The sequence below is a fragment of the Phascolarctos cinereus genome, unplaced genomic scaffold, assembly GCF_003287225.1.
Source record: "Phascolarctos cinereus isolate Bilbo 61053 unplaced genomic scaffold, phaCin_HiC Scaffold_3;HRSCAF=262, whole genome shotgun sequence".
Taxonomy (NCBI): domain Eukaryota; kingdom Metazoa; phylum Chordata; class Mammalia; order Diprotodontia; family Phascolarctidae; genus Phascolarctos; species Phascolarctos cinereus.
Window position 1 is genome coordinate 28256851 of NW_027555736.1, and position 19781 is coordinate 28276631.

Consider the following 19781-nt stretch of genomic DNA (forward strand, 5'->3'; position numbering starts at 1 on the left):
CTAAAGGATCACCTAGACTAGATTCCACACCACTCAAGAAAGTTTATCCTAGCTATGCACATGGGAAAAACCAAGTGGACAAAGAATGTCTTTTGTCCAGATTATGGCATCATGACCTGCAGTTAGACAGAGCTTATGTGTATGTACGTAATTCTGTGTATTTAATTTGGAAACACTCTGTTAATTTACAGGGGTTGAAGCCAGAATTAAATGGGAAGGAAAGGTGGGTGGGATTGCTTTTGAGAAACTGCAAACCTCTTTTAATGAACTTAAACTTCTCCAAGAACCAGAGGTACATCTTCTTAATACCAATATTCTGCCATCATTCTTATATGACTACAAGTCATGGAAAGTGACTTAGAGGAAAACATAAAGGCAGGCGGTGGGTATAAAGATGCTATAACATGTAATAACAGCTATCATTTATGTAGTGATTTAAGATTTGCAAATCATATATATGCGTGTGCATATGTGTATGTATGTGTGTGTGTGTGCGCGTGTGTGTGTGTGTGTGTGTGTGTGTGTGTGTGTGTGTGTGTATAAAGTCATTTGATCCTCATAACAAACCTGAAAGGTCACTTTTAGGGGCAGCTAGGTGGCACAGTGGATAGAGTACCAGCCCTGGAGTCAGGAGGACCTGAGTTCAAATACTTAGATACCTTAACCTTATATATATAACACTTACTAGCTGTGTGACTCTGGGCAAATCACTTAACCCCATTGCCCAGCTGAAGAAAAGAAAAAAAAAGGTTACTATTATTATCCCCATTGTCCAAGTGAGGAAACTGAGGCAGACAGAGGAGAAGTGATTTGCCCAGGGTTACAGAGCTAGTAAGTATCTGAAAGAGGATTTGAATTTAGGACTTCCTGACTCCAGGTCTTGTGATCTACCCTCTGAACTACCTACCTACCCTAATAAATGAGGAACTAGGAAGACCTGAAATGAAGGCCGTTATCAAAGAAAGGCATGATCCAAAAAGCAGACGTACTAGTCATGTGGTAAGAGTGAATGATAATTAATGGATGGTCTCTGTGCTGCACTGGTATTCTTTCAACGTCAAGAAAACATTTAGAAGGCTTCCAGCACATCTAAGGGACCCTGGTAGTGAGTTCATGGGAGGAGGTGGGCAAGAGTTATCCAGTCCAGACTGGCATAAATAGATTGGGATTAGAGTTTTTGGAAGGAACATTTATATCATTGATGTAGCATCTATTTCAGGTTTCTGCATATGACTAACTTTTCCTTTTTTCAGAGTGATATCATGACTGCGTCTTACTATGATTTCCCTTTGGGATGTGGAGGTCACTCTGGGTTGCTGGAAGCTATGCAAACATAAGCTTTAGCTAGAAATATTTAAATATAGACCTGGTGATAGATTATATCTCTATTATTCAAGGACCAAACTATTTCATGTCTTTGGGATAACCACCACGTTGGTTATAGGACACTGAATTTTCAGTCACAGTTAGATGTTCCTCAAGACTCATGTGGAACATCTAACAAAACACGATGGCGGTGTAACTAGGTGGCAACACTCCCTAGCTGTGCAACTCTGGGCAAGTCACTTAACCCCAATTACCTCATCAAAAATAAAAAAGTAGCAAAACACAAAGAGGGCTAAAATCTGTATCAATGAAGGGAATACCCAAACAGATGAAAGATGTTCAATGCATTGGGATATTTGGGAATTCCATGTGTTCCTTTAAACTTTATAAGGTATATAGATATATGTTTTGCACACTGTTGTTGTTGTTATTCATCCATTTTCTGTCATGCTTAACTCTTCATGAACCATTTGGGATTTTCTTGGCAAAGATACTAGAGTGGTTTACCATTTCCTTCTCCAGCTCATTTTACAGATGAGGAAACTAAGGCAAACAGGGTTACGTGACTTATTTAGGGTCACACAGCTAATGTGTCTGAGTCCAGATTTGAACTCACGAAGATAAGTCTTCCTGACTCTAGGCCTGGCACTTTATCCAATGTTCCACCTAGTTGCCCCATGTTTTACATGACTTCACATTCATTTTTAAATTTTGAGTTCTAAAATGACATATATATATGTGTATATATACACATACACACGTGTGTACTTGTATGTATATGTGTGTGTCTGTGTATTATAGGCTTCTTAGAAAAGATTCCTTAAAACCTCAGTGCTGAGAGACTCAAAAGGTCTCAATTCACCTTTGCAAAGGGCCTTGAACATATTTGTGGAAATTGACAGGTATAAATATAATTTTCTTTTAAAAAAAAGCTTAAATGGAAATTTAGGAGTGGTATAATCATTTCTCTCATCCAAGGGCAGTGTTCAGGGAAGGATTCATGGATGAGATGGCAACATTTGCGATGACCCTTTAAGGTTGAATAGGATTCTGATTGTCAGTGTTATTATGGGGAAAGTTATGATAGGTAGTGGAAATGTGTAATCAAAATGAAGTTCAAAGACAAGAAAGTCAAACGTGGGGCCTATAGACAGTGGGTAACTCATTTATTTCAGCTGAAACCACAGAGTATATGAGTGAAAGATAGAATGGGGTCCAATGTAGGAAGCCTTAAATATCCACTTTAGCATTTCACAGATCAGTAACCTCTAACCCTCCCCAATACACATTTACAAGCACAGACACACTATGATAAATTTCTCATGTTCAGGTACCATAGCATAAAAATGACCCTAGGCCTTTTCATAGGCAGCCAGTACCTTAAACATTACCTAATGATGCTTCTTTTGTATCTCCCACAAGGCCTAGCAGTGTTGGGCCCACAGAGAAGATAAAATATTAGTAACTGATTCAAGCAGTCTTTCCTTTATGTAACCTGGAAATCTTTTTCAAACTTCAGTGGGGAAGAGAGGAGGGAGACCTACTTTTTGTATTCTATTATCATGGTAGTTTGTATTCATTCAGACGCTCAATTAGAGACAGGTACCATTTTATGCTTGAAAGAAAATTATGGGAAAAAATTACTTGGTTATGATTTTTAGCGATTGTGTTTTACAATACAAATATTTTCCAGAAACACTTTTTCCCCTTTACCAAAGAAGCCAATTTTCTCAACATTTCACTGAAATTTTAACAGTGATTTGTTTGAATAACATTATCTTAACATTTTGATCTTGTGAAATTTGTGCATTTATTAGATAACAGTAATAACTTGCAGGAGAGTATAGCAAAGTTAAGCAAACCATAATGAAGCAGATAAACTATGTGGCCCTGGACAAGTCTTTAGAACTGAATTTCTGGTCAAATGAAGGGGCTGAGCTAGAGAATTGTTAAAGTTTTGTTTTTGTTTTTGTTTTTTTCCTAACACTGAACTGTGAAAATGTCAAAAGCAAACAATTTAGGGTGACGTCTCTGTTTAATTTTGATAGGCAACCTTTTCACAAAAGCTACCCTTTTCTTATGTATTTGAGTTATCTTTTCCAGAAATGCTATACACTATGATGGAAACTGTCGTGCCTTATGTAGGTATAACTGAGGCCTCAGAGACCAATCTTTAACTATATCCACATGTGACATCAGAAATGACAAGCCAATTAGACATGTCTGATCCATGTTGGATGTTAACATTTAGGCCCACATCTGTACTGCTGGAGTTCACTGCGTGTAAATGACCTGAAGGCCCTAAGCATCTTGTATAATGAAAAGTATGAATTTGGAAAGTTTGGTGTAACCAGGCTGTGCTAGCTTGTAGAATGATACCTATGGACTTGAGAGGGTCCTTAGAGGCCATCTGATCTAAATTCTTCACTTCATTGATGATGAAACCGTGAAACAGATAAATGAGGTGCCTTGACCCATGTTGTACATAGGGAGAAGCAGAATCAGAATTCAAACCCAAATACTCTAAGCCTAGTATCCTTTAGTGTCCTAGTGCCTCTTAAGTCCAAGGATGGTCCAGCACAGATTGATCACTGACCCTCGTTCCTCCTCCTGGTGTGGCTGAAAGACCATCATATGTAATGAGCCTCCCTGAAAGGTCTCAAGTTAGGCCCTAGGACTTCACTTGCTTGAGCTAAAACACACTCTAACCAAGACCTATTGTGTTAAGTATTACTGGTACATATGGTTATTTTTATGAAAACTGACCAAAGCCCCTGAACTCTTGGTACAGACCTAAACCTTAGCATCGTGTGATCAGATTATTCTTCATTTTTCTTTGGTTTGGGTGTTAGCTGGTAAATGCCTAGAGGCAAAGTGCAATGTTTTGATAAAACATTCAAAAGATCATCAACAAAGGGGCACAGCACTGATAAAATCCCATCTATGTTTGTCTGGTTAAGGGGTGATCAGAGGATGCAGTAGAAAATTACCTCTTGGGTCTATCGTTTTCAAAATTTTTAGACTTTTGAAAAACACCAAGTTAATGAACACCCTTCATGAGTGACACATTAAAGAAAGGAAGCCAGACTGTGGTAATGCTGCCTCAAACTTCCTAGTCACCCATGTCCCCTAATTCCTAACAACCTATGATCTTCTCCTGTAGCCTACTTCATCTACACAGAAGAATGAACACACTCTGGATTTCTCTGTTTCCTGACTGTGTACTGTTTTCTTCATCAGAAACTCTGGCTTTCATCTTTCTTACATCTTATCACTCCATCTCTCTGGAGGCCTCGCTTCTAAAACTATTCTTTCCCCTCAGTAATATCACCAATCTCTCTACCCTTAAATACTTTCCTCAGACCATTGACCCTTTTCTGACTTCACTTTCCTAGTTTTCCAATACTGGCCCAATAGTTAGTCCCCTATTCTACTCTGCTCCCATACCAGATCCTGCCTGACCAGCTTGACTACTCATACTACATGGATGAAATGGGAATCACTAGCTCTATTTCTTCACATAAAATGGAGGACCACTAGACCTTATCATCTATCCTGCATCTATGCCCTCCAGTTCACCAAGCATTGTCATTTAACATTAAAAAACCCTGTTCTAGGGGCAGCTAGGTGGCACAGTGGATAGAGCACCGGCCCTGAAGTCAGGAGGACTTGAGTTCAAATCTGACCTCAGACCAAACACTTGACACTTACTAGCTGTGTGACCCTGGGCAAGTCACTTAACCCCAATTGCCTGAAAAATACAACAACCCTGTTCTTTGCCATCTATCCCTCAGTTTCACCTTCAAAACTTCTGGGCCTTCCCAACTACATTGTAGCAGAACTCTTTCATGTGTCATTTCCAATTAGAATATGACGTTCTTGAAAACAAGATTGTGTCTTTATTTCCATTTGTGTTCCCTGCTCTTAGCACAGTTCTGAGCACAGACAATACATTTTGATCCATTTCTTCCCTCAGAATGTCCATTTTGACCATCTTCCACTATGAGGGAACTGATAGGAGCACATAAATTTCAACTTCTAAATCCTTTAATTAATTTCCAGTAGCTGAAGACTAAATAGGTCAGAAAAGATAACTTTAAATTCATAAAAGTTTAATATTTTAAGAGTTTTGAAACTCGGTTGGTTCATCTAATCCTTTAAAATGTAGTTATGAAGTAATTATTTTTTTTCTTATTTGTTCCAAATGCAATTAAAAATAACTATAACAACTAATATTTATTTAGGTAATCATATGTAAACACAATACTAGAATAGGGGCCAAGGGAAAGATACTAAGTTTAAATAACACAGTTCCTTTATTCAATATTTGTATATTCCACAAAACAATGGAATAGAAATTTTTTAAATGCAGCCCTAAATTAGTATCATTATTTTTGTGGTAGTGGTGATGGTGGTTATCCTTAAATAATGCCTACAATCACTACTTGCTTTTGGTTATTGAGTCCAATAGTTTTAAGTGGAAAAAAAAATTGGGAAATAGGATGGGTGGGGTGGTGAGGGAATCTTTGGACTAGATGGAAATCACATAGGATTTATCCAAAGTTCTAACACTGTGAGCGAAATTAATATTATACTATTATATTAATAACTATTAATTTATGATCCATCCTTTTCCTCCTATTTCTGTTATGACCCTACCCTTGAAGAGGTCAGTTAATCTAGGAAGGGCATGAATAAGTGATAGGATTACTCCTAGTCCCCAAGGCACATGCTCTTTAACCACCCAACTGGGCAACCCAATTTCTTTTTAGATTATAAATAGAATCCAGTAATCCAGTTGGGGTGAGCCCTTACCCTGGGGGAAGGAATCCCTGTCCTTGATCCCTTCCATCAGAGTTTAGTGTAACCCAGCTGATGAAGGAGAAAACCAGCCAGAGAAGTCCAGACAGAAAGGGCGTCCCCTGCCAAGATTTCCAGAGGCTACTGAGTCTTGGTCACAGCGGAAGGAGCTGAACACCCCTGTGGTTTTTGGTTACCCAAAGAAGCCACTGATCATAACCAATTAATTGATTATTAGCTAACTGAATTAACAAATTGATTATGAATAACCTGGAAACTCTGTCTTTTGGGGGATTTATTCACGACAGCTCAGCAGCTGATCCAAGTTTTCCCTAGCCCAGGACATACGTATCTCACACACACACACACACACACACACACACACACACACACACACACACACACGTACATACATACATATATATGACAAATTATATATACACATATATGTGTATATATACATATATGTGTATATATGTATATGCGTGTGTATAAATATGTATATGTGTGTGTATATATGTCTGTGTGTGTGTGTGTATATATGTATATATATATATGTATGTATGTATATATATATCTATATATATATATCTATATATATATAGATATATATATAGATATATATATATCTATATATCTATATATATATATCTATATATATATATAGATATATATATAGATATATATATATCTATATATCTATATATAGATATATATATATCCAAAGGAGATCCGCTAATTTGGTTCCTCCTGAGATCTGAAGGGAATGAGCTAGGCTTAGGAAATTTTGCCTCTCTTCTTCATTTTAGAATGACCTTGAATTACTTGTCTTTTCCAAGCCCAGAATTCATCTGTTACTAGTTTCCAACAACATCTTTGAAGATCTCAAAAATGCATAACATGGTCATTAAATTAGCAAAATACCTGCCGTTTGGTGGAGCCTTTGTGATGGGATAAAAAGATGTGGGAAGCAAGCCTTTGTGCCATAGGATTGTAAGAAGAAAGGATGAAGAGCTGGAGTGAGCTTCCGAGGCTGTCAAGTTCAGAATGCCCTGATTTTACAGGTGAACAAGCACACTTTAAGAGATTTACCTAAGCTCACACAGCTGATGAGTGATGGAGGAGGTACTTAGACACGTCCTCTGACTCCAAATTCAATGTTTTTCCATGCTAATCGACATAGCACTGTATCTTAAAATTCTTCTATGTACCTAATTCAGAATGGGTGACAGTCATCAGAAGAGATTAGATGGATCCCCTCAGATGGATGGATTTTAAGGCACCAACAGTCAGAAGAATTAACAGTGGCTAGAGATTGTAGTAGAAGAGGTGTTAGACTGACAGGGAGAAAAACTTCATAATAATCAAAGATAGTCCGAAACAGAGTAAGATGCCTCAGGAAATAGTGAGTTCCCATCACTTGGAAGTCAGCAAACTGGGACAAGACAGCTCATTGGCAGGGATTCTTGTTTAGGAAACAGTTGGACTTGATGGTCTCTTAGATACTTTCCTCTGAGATTCTGCAAATTTGCAGAAGGACTTCAGGACAAGTGAAGGGCTTGGGGTGTTTTTAACACAAAGATTATATCATTTTGAAAAATAAAAAGGTTTCTCCAAATGTTCCATTTAGAAAGGTCCGATTTATAAGAGAACTTCCTTGTGCCTCAATTTGAGATTGAGACTATCAATTCTCTTACTTCTAAAAACATAGAAATTGTCTCCACACGCGCGCATGCACACACTCACACACACACACACACACACACACACACACACACACACACACATACACAAAACACACAGAGGTTTTTTTTTTTTCTTTTTCCTCAGGGCATAGATAGATGGGAACAGAAAACGACAAAGCCAGAATGCACAGTGACACACTCATATTTTCAGATGTATAGATACTAGTTTAAGAAACTGCAAAATGTTAAAAAAAAAAAAAGGAAAACTAAATTTGAATTTGTAAAATAAACAGCAAGCTTCTCAAGGAGTCAACAAAATGTCCCGGGAGTGAAAGGTAATTATCAAATATTCATAACCTAAACATGTTCTTAACATGGAGGGGGAAGAAAGCTCATTTAAATAAAGGTAGGGAGCCAGAGTCCTCCAACGTGTCTGCCTCTCCTTTCTGTTCTAACATTTATTAAAACCTAAGTTTTCAGTTTTTTTTTTTAAACCATTTTATTATGTGGTTTAACTAGAGTGATTTCATGATCCCCGGAGATGCCTCGCCAATTTGTGATAAGTGGCTGATCATTCCTGCTCAAATGGAATTTTTAAGTAACTTCAATTATGATTATATTTAGATTTGTAGAACCACTTCTTGGATTCCTTAGACAAACGCTGCCCCAAAATACCAGAAGTGCATTGAGGGCCATTTTGGCTATGAGACCCAGGAAAGGAACTGTGCATTCAGATAAGTGAAGAAGGCACGTGTGTGCGGGAGGACAGGAAGCAAAAGGTATTTTCTTCCCTTTAATAATAATAGGAAGAAGATATAAGATTTATATAGCACCTACGATGTGCCAGGTACTGTGCTAAGCGCTTTATAATTATCTCATTTACTCTTCATGCCAACCCTGAGAAGTAAGTGATATTACTATGCCCATTTTATAATGAAGAAACTGAAGCAAACAGAGGTTAACTGACTTGCCCAGCATCACACAGCTCATAAGTGTGTGACGGAGAATTTGAATTCAGGTCTTCTTGATTCTCAGGCCAGTGCTCTAACCACTGGGTAGCCTAGCTGCCTCTCTGTCTTTTATACAAAGCCTTTTCTGATTTCCTTCCCCAGTTGTTATCACTTCCTTCCTCCAGAAATTACTTTTTATAACTTTTGCCTATATATATATTTTTTAATTTAATTCTCCACCACTGTCATTTTTTTTTTACTCTAAGTAGAACAATAACTCCACAAGGGCAGTGTATTTGTATCCTGTCCCATGCTTGGAACATGTCCAGCAAGTGATGCTAGTTACACGCGGTCATTTACTGACTTGAAATAAAATGGCGCCTAGCCCCCAAAGTTCTTCTTCTTATAACTGTCTTACTATTTTTTTAAGAAGCGACTCCCTCAAGATCAAGAATTCCAAAACTTCACTAGAATTACACAAGATACAATATTTTCTCTTGTAGAATATAGCTTCTTGATTTTAGGGGCTTCTTTTTCCCCCCTTTCAATTCGCAGTGCCCAGTACAGTTCTTTACAAGTAGTAGATGCTTAATAAACGCTTATTGAAATGACTGTAATAACCTGAAAGTTAAAAAAAAAATGAAAACAGTTAATGGAGGTGGTAATCCTTCAGCTCATCACTGAAGCCAGGGCCACTACCAGAAGTAGGGGCCCCTTTTCTTCCCATATCAGTATAATCAACAGAGCACTGTTTCACATGAAAAAGAAATTTTCCTCTAACATTATCAATTGAAAAAATGGACACATTTTTCAAGATGCAAGAATAAGAAATCAACGACCTAATCAATGACCTACCAGATACAGCAAGGAAGTCATCGATGCTTGTGATGTCATCTACTGCTTCAGTGAGGACATGGATGTGGTTCTCCCACAGGCGTTTATACATGTCCATGTTGGATTTTACCGCCTGGCTTTTGGGTCGGGCAGTGAGAGCCAGGGCTGCGTTGATCACCTGGGGAATGCAAAATGCAACACACTGTTACTATGTAGGATAGTTACTGATATCTAGGAGACGCCTGGGATTTCATCTTTCAAAACAGAATAAATCATTCTGTTTAGGGGTATAGTTATAGTGGATTGCTAGCAAAACACTTGCTTTACAGAGGAATTTTGACGCTTGCAAATAAACTGGCCCGGGAGAGAAGTCAGAGTAGAATCCATTTTTAATTTAAAGTTCTCTTAGGAAGCAGTGGAAGCTGGGAGGGATGTCATGCTAGGAAAGTCAACATGAACACTCAGTGAAAAGTACTCTTTGCCTCAGCTTCTAGCAAGATCTAGGCAAGGCCTAGGCTTCTGCAAAAATCACACACATGCACATACACTCACATATATGCTCACACAAGCACATGTACACACATACACACTGAAATGAAAAGCTTTCCTCTAGATACTTAGATCCCCAAATCCAAGGCTGGGAATGAGGGGAGATTTCTAGAAAATGTTGGGGGCGGGGGGAGTGTCATTCACTGTGCTGCATGAGGCATAGCCAGGATTCTCTGTGGGATAGACCATCTCCTCATACCATTACTACAGCTAGTCACAAGTGTCATGTAAAAGCCTCCTAAAAAGGCCAAGGAACGCCCAAAAGAAGAGATAATGAGGTCCTCCTATATTCCCTGAGTACATAAGTATCTCTACTCCCTCCTGTTCTTCAGGGTTCTTTTCCCTTTGCCCCATTTCTCTTGGCATCAACATTTCTATTTATGGCTGTGATAGGGTGTGCTAATACAATATCTTGTAAAAAGATGATGAGTTAAGTTCTCACCAAGTTTTCAATTTTGCAAGTCCCTCAGGTGGAGGTATATAGTGGGAAATTCTGGGATTTCAAGACTGAAACTCTGGAGATAGAGGTTTGAGAGCACTGACTGAGAGGCTTTTGGAGTGGGTAACGTCTAAAAGTTTAGAAAGAGGAGCTGTGAGGAATGTTGGTATTTCTCAGGCTAGATGAAGAAGCAGTGTTGGAGGAGGTAGAAAAGGAGAGCTCACAGAGCTGGAAAGAAAACCAGGGTAATGCCAAGCTCTGCAAACAAAATGAGATTTACAAAATGTAATGACATACAATAAGGCAGCGTGGAATAGCAGGGGTGGGAATCTGCTGCCTTGAGGCCACATGTGGCCCTCTTAGTCCAAAGGGCAGCGCTTGAGGACCTAGAGGGTCACAAGTGGTCTCCAGGCCACAGGTTCCCACTCCCGGCATAATGGATAGGGAGGTCATTTTGTGATTCAGTACACACATAGGAAGTCAGATCTTGCTTCTACTATTTGCAGAGCTATGTGTTCCTGGACTAGTCACTTAACCTCAGTGCCTCAGACAGGTCTCCAGTATTATAACTCACCAATTAAATATTGACTTTCAATGGCTTGTAAGGAGGTTTTCTCATTAGGAGTTGTATTTACTAATGAAATCCCAGGTCCAGCCCTACCCACCTTCTTAAAAAGAAAATCCTACAGTGGAAGATAATACAGAGGTATCAAGGCTCACCAGAAGTGACAAAAGGACATTGGCTTTGTTGATTTCATTAAAAAAAAACTGAAAAAGAAATTCTTTCTGCTCATTAATTTCAGGGATGTGCCTGGCTCTCTACAGTTTATTGGGAGCAGTAGAAGCTAGGAACTGGAAGCAGAAAAAATATTATTTTAATATTCTATTCCTTTTGGCAAGAGAGGAAGGCATTAAATTTTAAAGAAATGAAGACCAAGTTCATAAGCAAATGCTTTGTCACACACCTTGTCTCTTTGGCTTCAAATGTTTATGAGCCTATTAACTTATGGTAAAAACACATGCACTCTGTGATAGTTCTGATCCCTGGGGCTTCATTGGTCTTGCCATGAGGCAGCCATGAGTACAAGGAGTTGGGGGGAAATGGCATCCAGAAACAAGTTTGTTTTTCAAATCCTGGTAAGGAACAATCAGTGGGAATATGTATTAGAGGAGCTGGGGCTGCTTACATTTTCTTAGAAAATTTTCAATCCTCCCACTGATTTAATTTACCTGACACAAATGACATTATAGCAGGAAAAGAATAGCTTTTTTTTTTTGATGCTCTGCTGTTTAGTGAAAACCTAAAATCAACCTCTGCTCCCCAGATGAGGTAATATGCTTCAGGTCTAGAGCAAATTCTAGTGCTGGATCTCGGCCTTACTTTTTTTTCTACTGTGTATTTGAGAGGAAAAAGTATATGTATACATACACACACAAACACACATATGTATGCATTCATATGTATGTGAATCTGGGTGTATATGCATGTATATATACACACATAAATGCATACACATGGACACATATGCATGTATATATGTGCGTGTGTGTGTGTGTGTGTGTGTGTGTAAAACAGACAATTAAAAATACAAAGACATTTAAAAATGGAGGGAGGACAAAGCAAGCAAGTCTCTCATTCTTATATTAAAACAATGATTATTATATTTTATAAGTAATTTAAATGTTAGAGTTTTGATTAGAGATTTACTCACTAGAAGTTTTGAGTATTTGTTGATTTCAACTCAATTCACCTGAATTATACCTATTACTTGCCTACCAGTTGCAAGGATTAGAGAAAAGCCCTAAGGATTGCCGTCAAAATAAAAGGCCCTCAAAGGACTTATGTTTTGCAGGAACGTTGAAACAAAAACATCAAAATTTAAGGTGAAACAAGTGGTCAACTACATTGTCTGCTGAAGAGTAGGAAGAAGGTGTGAATAGTAAGTCTACAATAATATAGATGAATGAAGGATGATGCCCAGAAATGAAAGCAGCACCCACAATTAGACAGTAAAACAATTCCATTCCTTCTTTGTGAACACTGTCTCACTTTAGGAAGCCAAAAAAAATAGCCCAGGAAAAGTCTGACCACATAAACTAAGGTTAAACATTTATAATTGTGGATTTAAAAAAAAAAGAGGCTCAAAATTATGTGGATTGTTTCCCTTATTTTAAACAAGCAATACACTCTTCATTAAAATTCTCTCCTATTTTTGAAATGATAAATGATCACAGGCTTTTTTGGTAATATTTCATCTGAGTCCATCAGTGCAAAGAAGATGAAAAAATACCATTAGGAAAAAATAGTAGCATCCACTGAGGAAATTTATTTTAATACTAAAGAAAGCTTAATTATTTAAGGACAAAGGCTGAACTCTAAGTGCCCCCCCCTTCACAGATCTACTCTTACATATGCATACTTGGTAGTTTCAAATATTTAGCAGCTTTGCATTTATTTGTATTGATTCGTTTTGCATTTCTTCTTTATGCCCACCCTTACCAAGTCCCCCATCAGATTATAAACACCTAGAAGGTAGATATTGGTTTATTTACTGCATTTGTACTACAAGCACCTAATATAAAAGGGTACTTAATAAATTGTTGTTGAGTGACTGACTGATAGTTTGCAAGAGGAAGAAAATATCTGTGTACGTATGTGTGTGCATGTGTGCACGTGTGTCTCTGTGTGTATAGAATGAAGGGGTAACTGTTATTTTCAAGTACTTAAATGATGATCATAGAGAAGAAAGATAAGACCTGTTCTGCTTGGCTTCACAGGGCAGATCTTGGGAACAATGAGTAAAAGCAGTAAAGAGGCATATTAAGATATCTGTCAGTCAACTCAGTAAATAAACTAACATTTATTAAACACCTACTATGTGGTAGGCACTGTGCTAACTGCAGACTAAAATGCTGTGAACACTTAAGCTATACAAAAATGTAATGGGCTTCCTCTGGGGCTAATGGGCTTGCCAGTTGACATCCTAGATTACCATTTGTCTGAAACGTTACAGAGGAGGTCCTACTGAGGTATACATTAGACTAATTGCCCTCTTGGGTTCCTTCCAACTCTAATATTCTGTCTTTTTTTTTTTTTTATAATTTCTCTAGACTTCAATTTCCTAGAAGAGCACAAACTCTTTGGTGTCAAAGGGTTATTTCCAGATCAAAAGAATTTCTGTGATTCTACTATTATCCACATGCTTTTATGATTCTATTCAATGAAAGTTTTCTGAAAACATTTCTTTTGGATAGTGCCAATAAAATAATTTAACCTGGCTATTTCCTAAAGAAATCTTAAGGGTAACATTGACATAAATTCCCTTTTCAGACAAAATTAAGATAATAAAATCAATATTTAGGATAAAAATATGGATCCCCTATTGACTTAAACTGAAATTCATTAGAAGTGGAAGAAACCTTAGACAATGCCTAATGTAATTCATAGAGATATGAATTTAGATTTTATGTTAGGGCAAAAAATACATATACACATATACATACATGTATGCATACATATATTAGAGAATATATTGCATATGTTTATATATACATGCGTATATGGTATGTATATGCATGTATATATTCATTTAAGGGTATATACAGACATATATGTACACACATGCATATGTACGTGTATTTATACATATGTGTGTATGTATGTATTTCTAATAAGAGCCATCCAAAAGTGGAGAGAAGGTTGCCCCAAGAGTAATGGATTTTCCCTCACCGAATCAAAGGATGACCACTTACTGAGTATGTCGTAGAGGACATATAGGTTAGAACTGATGGCCCTAAGGTCCCTTCTAGTTCTTTAATCTGTGACTAGAGCATGAGGTAAGCCCTCTGACTTTTATAGATCCATAAAATGATGCCCATTAAACAGTCTCCAGGTCACAGGATGAGTTCAAAGAAAGGGCTCTTTCCAAAGGCAAGCACTGTTTATGTTTTGTTTTTGTATCTTCAAGTATCTCAAACAGTGCCTGACACATAGTAGGTGCTTAATGCACAGCTGAATGATTGATTGTAAAATTTAGCAAGACCCAATATGCAGAGAGGAGCCAATCTAAATTCATACACAATTTTCCACTATGCCTAAAATGCTTCTGTATATCCAAAAGGAAATATCAGTCATGGCTGGTTGGGCTCATTTCACTTCTTTTGCACGTTTTACCCTCTCCATATCTGTTTATCCCAACATATACATTTTATCTCCACAGACAATTGATTCATTCTTTACGATTGGGCCTGTAGCACCTACAGCATAAATCTTCGCTGCTGCTCTACTTTAAATGATAAGCCTTTTGAAAGGTTACAAAACCATTTATCATGGACGCCCACAGAATTCTAACTGCAATTAATAACATCACATACCATATAGATATTGTAATCTTGTAATCTACTTACTCTTGGGCAGAACTTGTGTGCCACAATGGGATTGCTCACTCTTAAACTGCTTGTGAGGACTTACTTTGCTTTAGGATACAGGTACAAAGAAGCAAAAGCAGCCAGGTGGTACAGTGGATAGAGCTCAAGGCCTTGGAGTCAGAAAGACCTCAGCTTAAATGCAACCTCAGACACTTACTAGTTGTGTGATCCTGGGCAAGTCACTTAATTCTACTTGCCTCAGTTTACTCCTCTGTAAAATGAGCTGGAGAAGGAAACATCAAATCACTTCAGTGTCTTTGGCAAGGAAACTTCAAATAGGGTCACAAAGAGTCAAACATGACTGAAAAAAAACATGTCATGTTAAACATGTCCCTGAAAAAGGGCCATAGAGTCAGGGGTTTAGAAAAAGAGGAAACATGAAAGGTGACCTAGACTGATCCCTTCACGTTGCAGGATACTGAGGCCATCAAAGGTAATGTAACTTCATTCAAGGTTACAGAAGAAAAAAGGAAATAAGCATTTCTTAAGCATCTACTATGTCCAGTCACCATGCTAAGTGCTTCATAAAGATTTCACTTGATCCTCACAACAACACTCTAAGGTAGGTTCTATTATTATTCCCATTTTATAGGTGAAAAAACCTGGGGCATATAGAAGTTAAATGACTTTCCCAGGGTCATATAGCTGACTAGTGCCTAAAGCAACATTTGAACTCAGTACTTTCTGATTCCAGGCCCAGCACTCTATCTACTGTACTACCCTCTAAGTAAGAAATATCAGAGTCAAAACTCAAACCCAGGTCCCCTCACCCCAAATCCCCAGACTTTTTTTTTTAAACGCATCTATCATCTTCTCTAACAATTTGCTTCTCTGGCTTTTTAGCCACACTAAAACAAATAAGATAAAAGCAGAGGCTGGGTTATAAAAAAAAAATAAGAGAAATGGGAGGAAATTGTGCTTTGCTAAATCTACAACAGACTCAATTATGCAACAGGAGAGTCAATTTTTTTTTCTTCCTCCATGATAATAATGCCATTTCAAGGGTATTTCATTTGGAATTTCTGCTCACACAGATCACAGTCTTTATATGAATTAGTTAATGGTGCCCAAGAGTTGCTGTGGCAAAAATCCATCACCTCATGGCCACCCTGTGATGAACTTCTTTGTATTTTTTAAGGTCCTTACTAGAAGCAAACAAAATTTCAGTTGATCCTTAAAATATTTGGAATTTACTAGGACCTTCCAGAGATTGGCCTCTTCTGGCCTAACCCTTGGGAGCCCAGAAACATTTGCACACCACAATGAGGAATCAAGGAAAAACATCAGGGAGGAATAATTCCCCATGGAGAAGAAACATTTAGAGAGGTTTTCCTAAAAAATAGTCCTATGAGGTAGGGAGAATGAAGATTAGAAGTCCATTTTACCAACAAGGAAATAGACATCAAGGGACTGACTTGGTAACACAATGAGCAAACCCATGTCTCCTGATTCTAAATCCACTGAATTCCACTAATGATGCTGTTAGTATTTCACCCACCCAGGAATTAAATGTACAAGATACCAGGAGGATCAGACAACTGAGAGATGGAAAAAAAGTAGCCAAACCAAATGTAGACGAAACAACAATCGTAGTCATGATCTCTCTCATGAATACATAATGTGGGATGATTATAGCATATTTTCTGTACAGTGTCACTTGCACTTCACAACAGTACCCTACAAAAGTGGTAAGGATTGGGGTAGAGACTACAGCTGATTTCACTGTTATAGCCAACTCCTAAACAAGGGAATTCCTTCTACCGATCCAGATCAGAACTTTCTTGGTAACCTATAGTCTTGAAAATGGCTTAGGGAACTGAGAGATGCAGTTACTTGCCCGTGGTTGGAAGAGCATAGAAGATCATGGAATTTCAGACCCTGCTCTGGCTATACCTTTACCCCTTTCCTACCTCGACTGCTGTGTAAACCGGTTTATCTTTACACTACCCTCTACTTTTGTTTGCACCCTTGTCTCTTTGCTGGTAATGCTTTACCACATAGCTAGTGTGTGTTATGAAGAGAATACAGAATAAATTTAGAATTACAGGTATTACCGTCCCTGATTTATAGGTGAGGAAACTGAGTCCCATTGCTGTTAAATGACTAGTATATGTTTGCAGAGCAATAAATATCAAGGTAGGATTTGAGTCAAGATCTTGGCTCTAGATCAGCAGTCTAGCTGCTAAGCAATGCTGCCATTCATAAATCTAAGTATGCCTGCTCAATTTGATAAAATCAGATTTTCTTTTCTTCCCCTGAGGTATAAGGGTGGCAAGATTATCTCGTATTTTCTGTAATAGTGTGTAGAAGTTGTGATCCAGCGAAATGAGCAATGAGTTTTGTCAGAACCAGGAATTATTATTATTAATATAGTCAACCCACAGTTTAAGAAGTGCTGAAGTCATGAGTGCAAAAAGTTTAAGAAGCCCTGATCTAGTCCAACTCATAGTTAAAAAAGGATCCCCTTTCTACTATAGCAAATCAAGTGGCCATCTTGCCTTAAGACCTCAGATGAGAGGGAACTTCCAAAGCCTGGAGGCAGCCCCTTCCATGTTGGGCCAGCTCTACTTGTTGGGAATTTTTTCCCTGACATCAAGCCTGAATCTGAGTCTTTTCCATGGCACCTGGTTCTGCCCTCTGGTGCCAAGCAAAACAAGCCTGTTCTCTCCTCTCCATGATGGCCTTTCAGATACTTTCATTCAAATACAGGCCTACTGGAAGGGAGGGGGAAGGAATGAGCATTTATATAGTGCCTCCTTTGTGCCATTTTTCATTTGATCAAAATGTAGCCCTCCAATGGCCATCTCAGAAATTTCACAAAAGAAATGGGAAAAATTCTCATACAAAATGGGCCAGTAAATTCAAAAGCATGAATAAAAACAAAAAACAATGAAGAACTGAAATCCCTAAAAGTTAACTTGCTGTCCCAAAGTCACAAAGATTCAAAGCATGAGAGCTTGTATTTGAACCCAAACCCAGGGCTTCCTTCCCTATTCCCTACCACTTCTCCAATTAGTTGTTGTTTGTTTTTCTTTGTTACAGCTTATTTCAAATCAGCTTTCCCCAGCGGTTAGTGCCCCCCTCCTAATCACTTCCCATCTCTTTCCTTCTTTGTTTTGTCCACCACTGATGTTAGTTGTTGGGAGCTCCCAGTTAGGCCCAGTAAAGTTCCCTCTGTGGCTGCACTTAGGTACCTTCTCTTCAATTCAGCATATTCAAGACCGGCCTGGGGCATGTCAGGTTAAGTGACTTGACCAGAATAACACAAGCAAGAGTATGTTCTGGATGTAAGAATTGATCCAAGCCATGTTTACTCAGAGCAGCTAGGTGGCACAGTGGATAGACTGCCAGGCCTGAACTTGGGAATACCTAAGTTCACATCCAGTCTCAGACACGTACTGGTTGTGTGACCGTGGACAGGTCATTTAGCCTTGTTTGCCTCAGTTTCCTCACCTGTACAATGAGCTAGAGAAGGAAACGGTAAACCACTCTACTATCTTTGCCAAGAAAACCCCAAATGGGGTCAGAGAGTCAGACACAACTGAAACAACCCAACAAAGGTGTCAGGTACTGTGCTAAGTACTGAGGACACAAAAAGAGGCAGAAGACAGTCCCTGCCCTCAAGGAGCTCCTCATCTTATGAGGAAGACAACTGCAAATAAATATATACAGAGCAAGCTACATACAAGATGAAGGGTTGTTGTTCAGCCATTTTTCAGTCATGTTTGACTCTTTGGGGTCACACATGGGGTTTTCTTGGAAAAGATACTGGAGTGAGTTCTGCCCTTTCCTTCTCCAGCTCATTTTACAGATGAGGAAATTGAGGCAAACAGAGCTGAATGGCTTGTTCAGTCACATAATTAGTGTCTGAGGTCAGATTTGAGCTCAAGAAGATGAGTCTTCCTGTCTTCAGGAGAGGCACTCTCTCCACTGCTCCGGCTAATCAGGAAATAAGGAAAGTGCTGGAATTCAGGGGTTAGGGAAGGCTTCCTTTAGAAGAGAGGATTGTAGTTAGGTTTTCAATGAAGCAAAGGAGGTCAGTAATCTGAGCAGAGGAAGGACAACGTTCCGGACACAGGGGATAGTCAGAGAAAATGCCTGGAGCACAGAAATGGAATGTCTTGTTTGTTGAATAGCCAGGAGGCTGGTGTCGCTGAACCAAAAAGTTCATCCTGGGAGTAAGGTGTAAGAAGACCGGAATGGTAAGTGGGGCTTAAGTTACCAAAGGCTTTAAATACCAAACAGAGCAGATTTTATAACCTTTTGATTTATGTTGGGGGACATTTCATTTTATGGAATGTTATAGGCAGTTTTTCTATTTTTCTTTTTAGGACCCTCCTATAATAACTTAGTCATATTTTAGTATAGTAACTAGATACCTGAATTAACTGAACACAACTGTCTTCAATAATTTTCATCCCAGAGAGTCCCTCCGTCTCCCCTGCCCCTCAAATGCACTTGCTAATTCCTGACAAAGTAGACTCCTTTTGCATTTTCCTGCCATTCATGTCTGCTTGACTTAACCACCTTCGAATAGACACAAGACACCAGGACCCCCCAAAAGAGCTTGATTTGTTATGCTCTTAGCATAAACATTTCAAATTTTTATTACCTGTGACTCCTTAAGGCAGCAGCTCTCATACTCCAAGATAAGCAAGAAGGCAGTTTCATTTCCACAGTATTTACTACTATAATTTATGTGACATGAAGTATATTTCACCTGGGGGGACTCAACATTCTGAACAAAAATAAACTTTGTGAAACGAAGGG

The 19781-nt window shown here is 38.5% G+C and overlaps 1 protein-coding gene across 3 annotated transcripts in view; it reads right to left on the minus strand.

The window, feature by feature from the left end:
• The window catches only part of CTNNA3 (catenin alpha 3), a 1889266-nt gene that overhangs the window by 595613 nt on the left and 1273872 nt on the right, over positions 1–19781 (minus strand). For all 3 annotated transcript variants that reach the window (XM_020998213.2, XM_078150742.1, XM_020998214.2), the window contains exon 11: positions 9617–9773. In XM_020998213.2, the coding sequence (XP_020853872.1) occupies positions 9617–9773 (157 nt within the window). The remainder of the gene's footprint in view (positions 1–9616; positions 9774–19781) is intronic.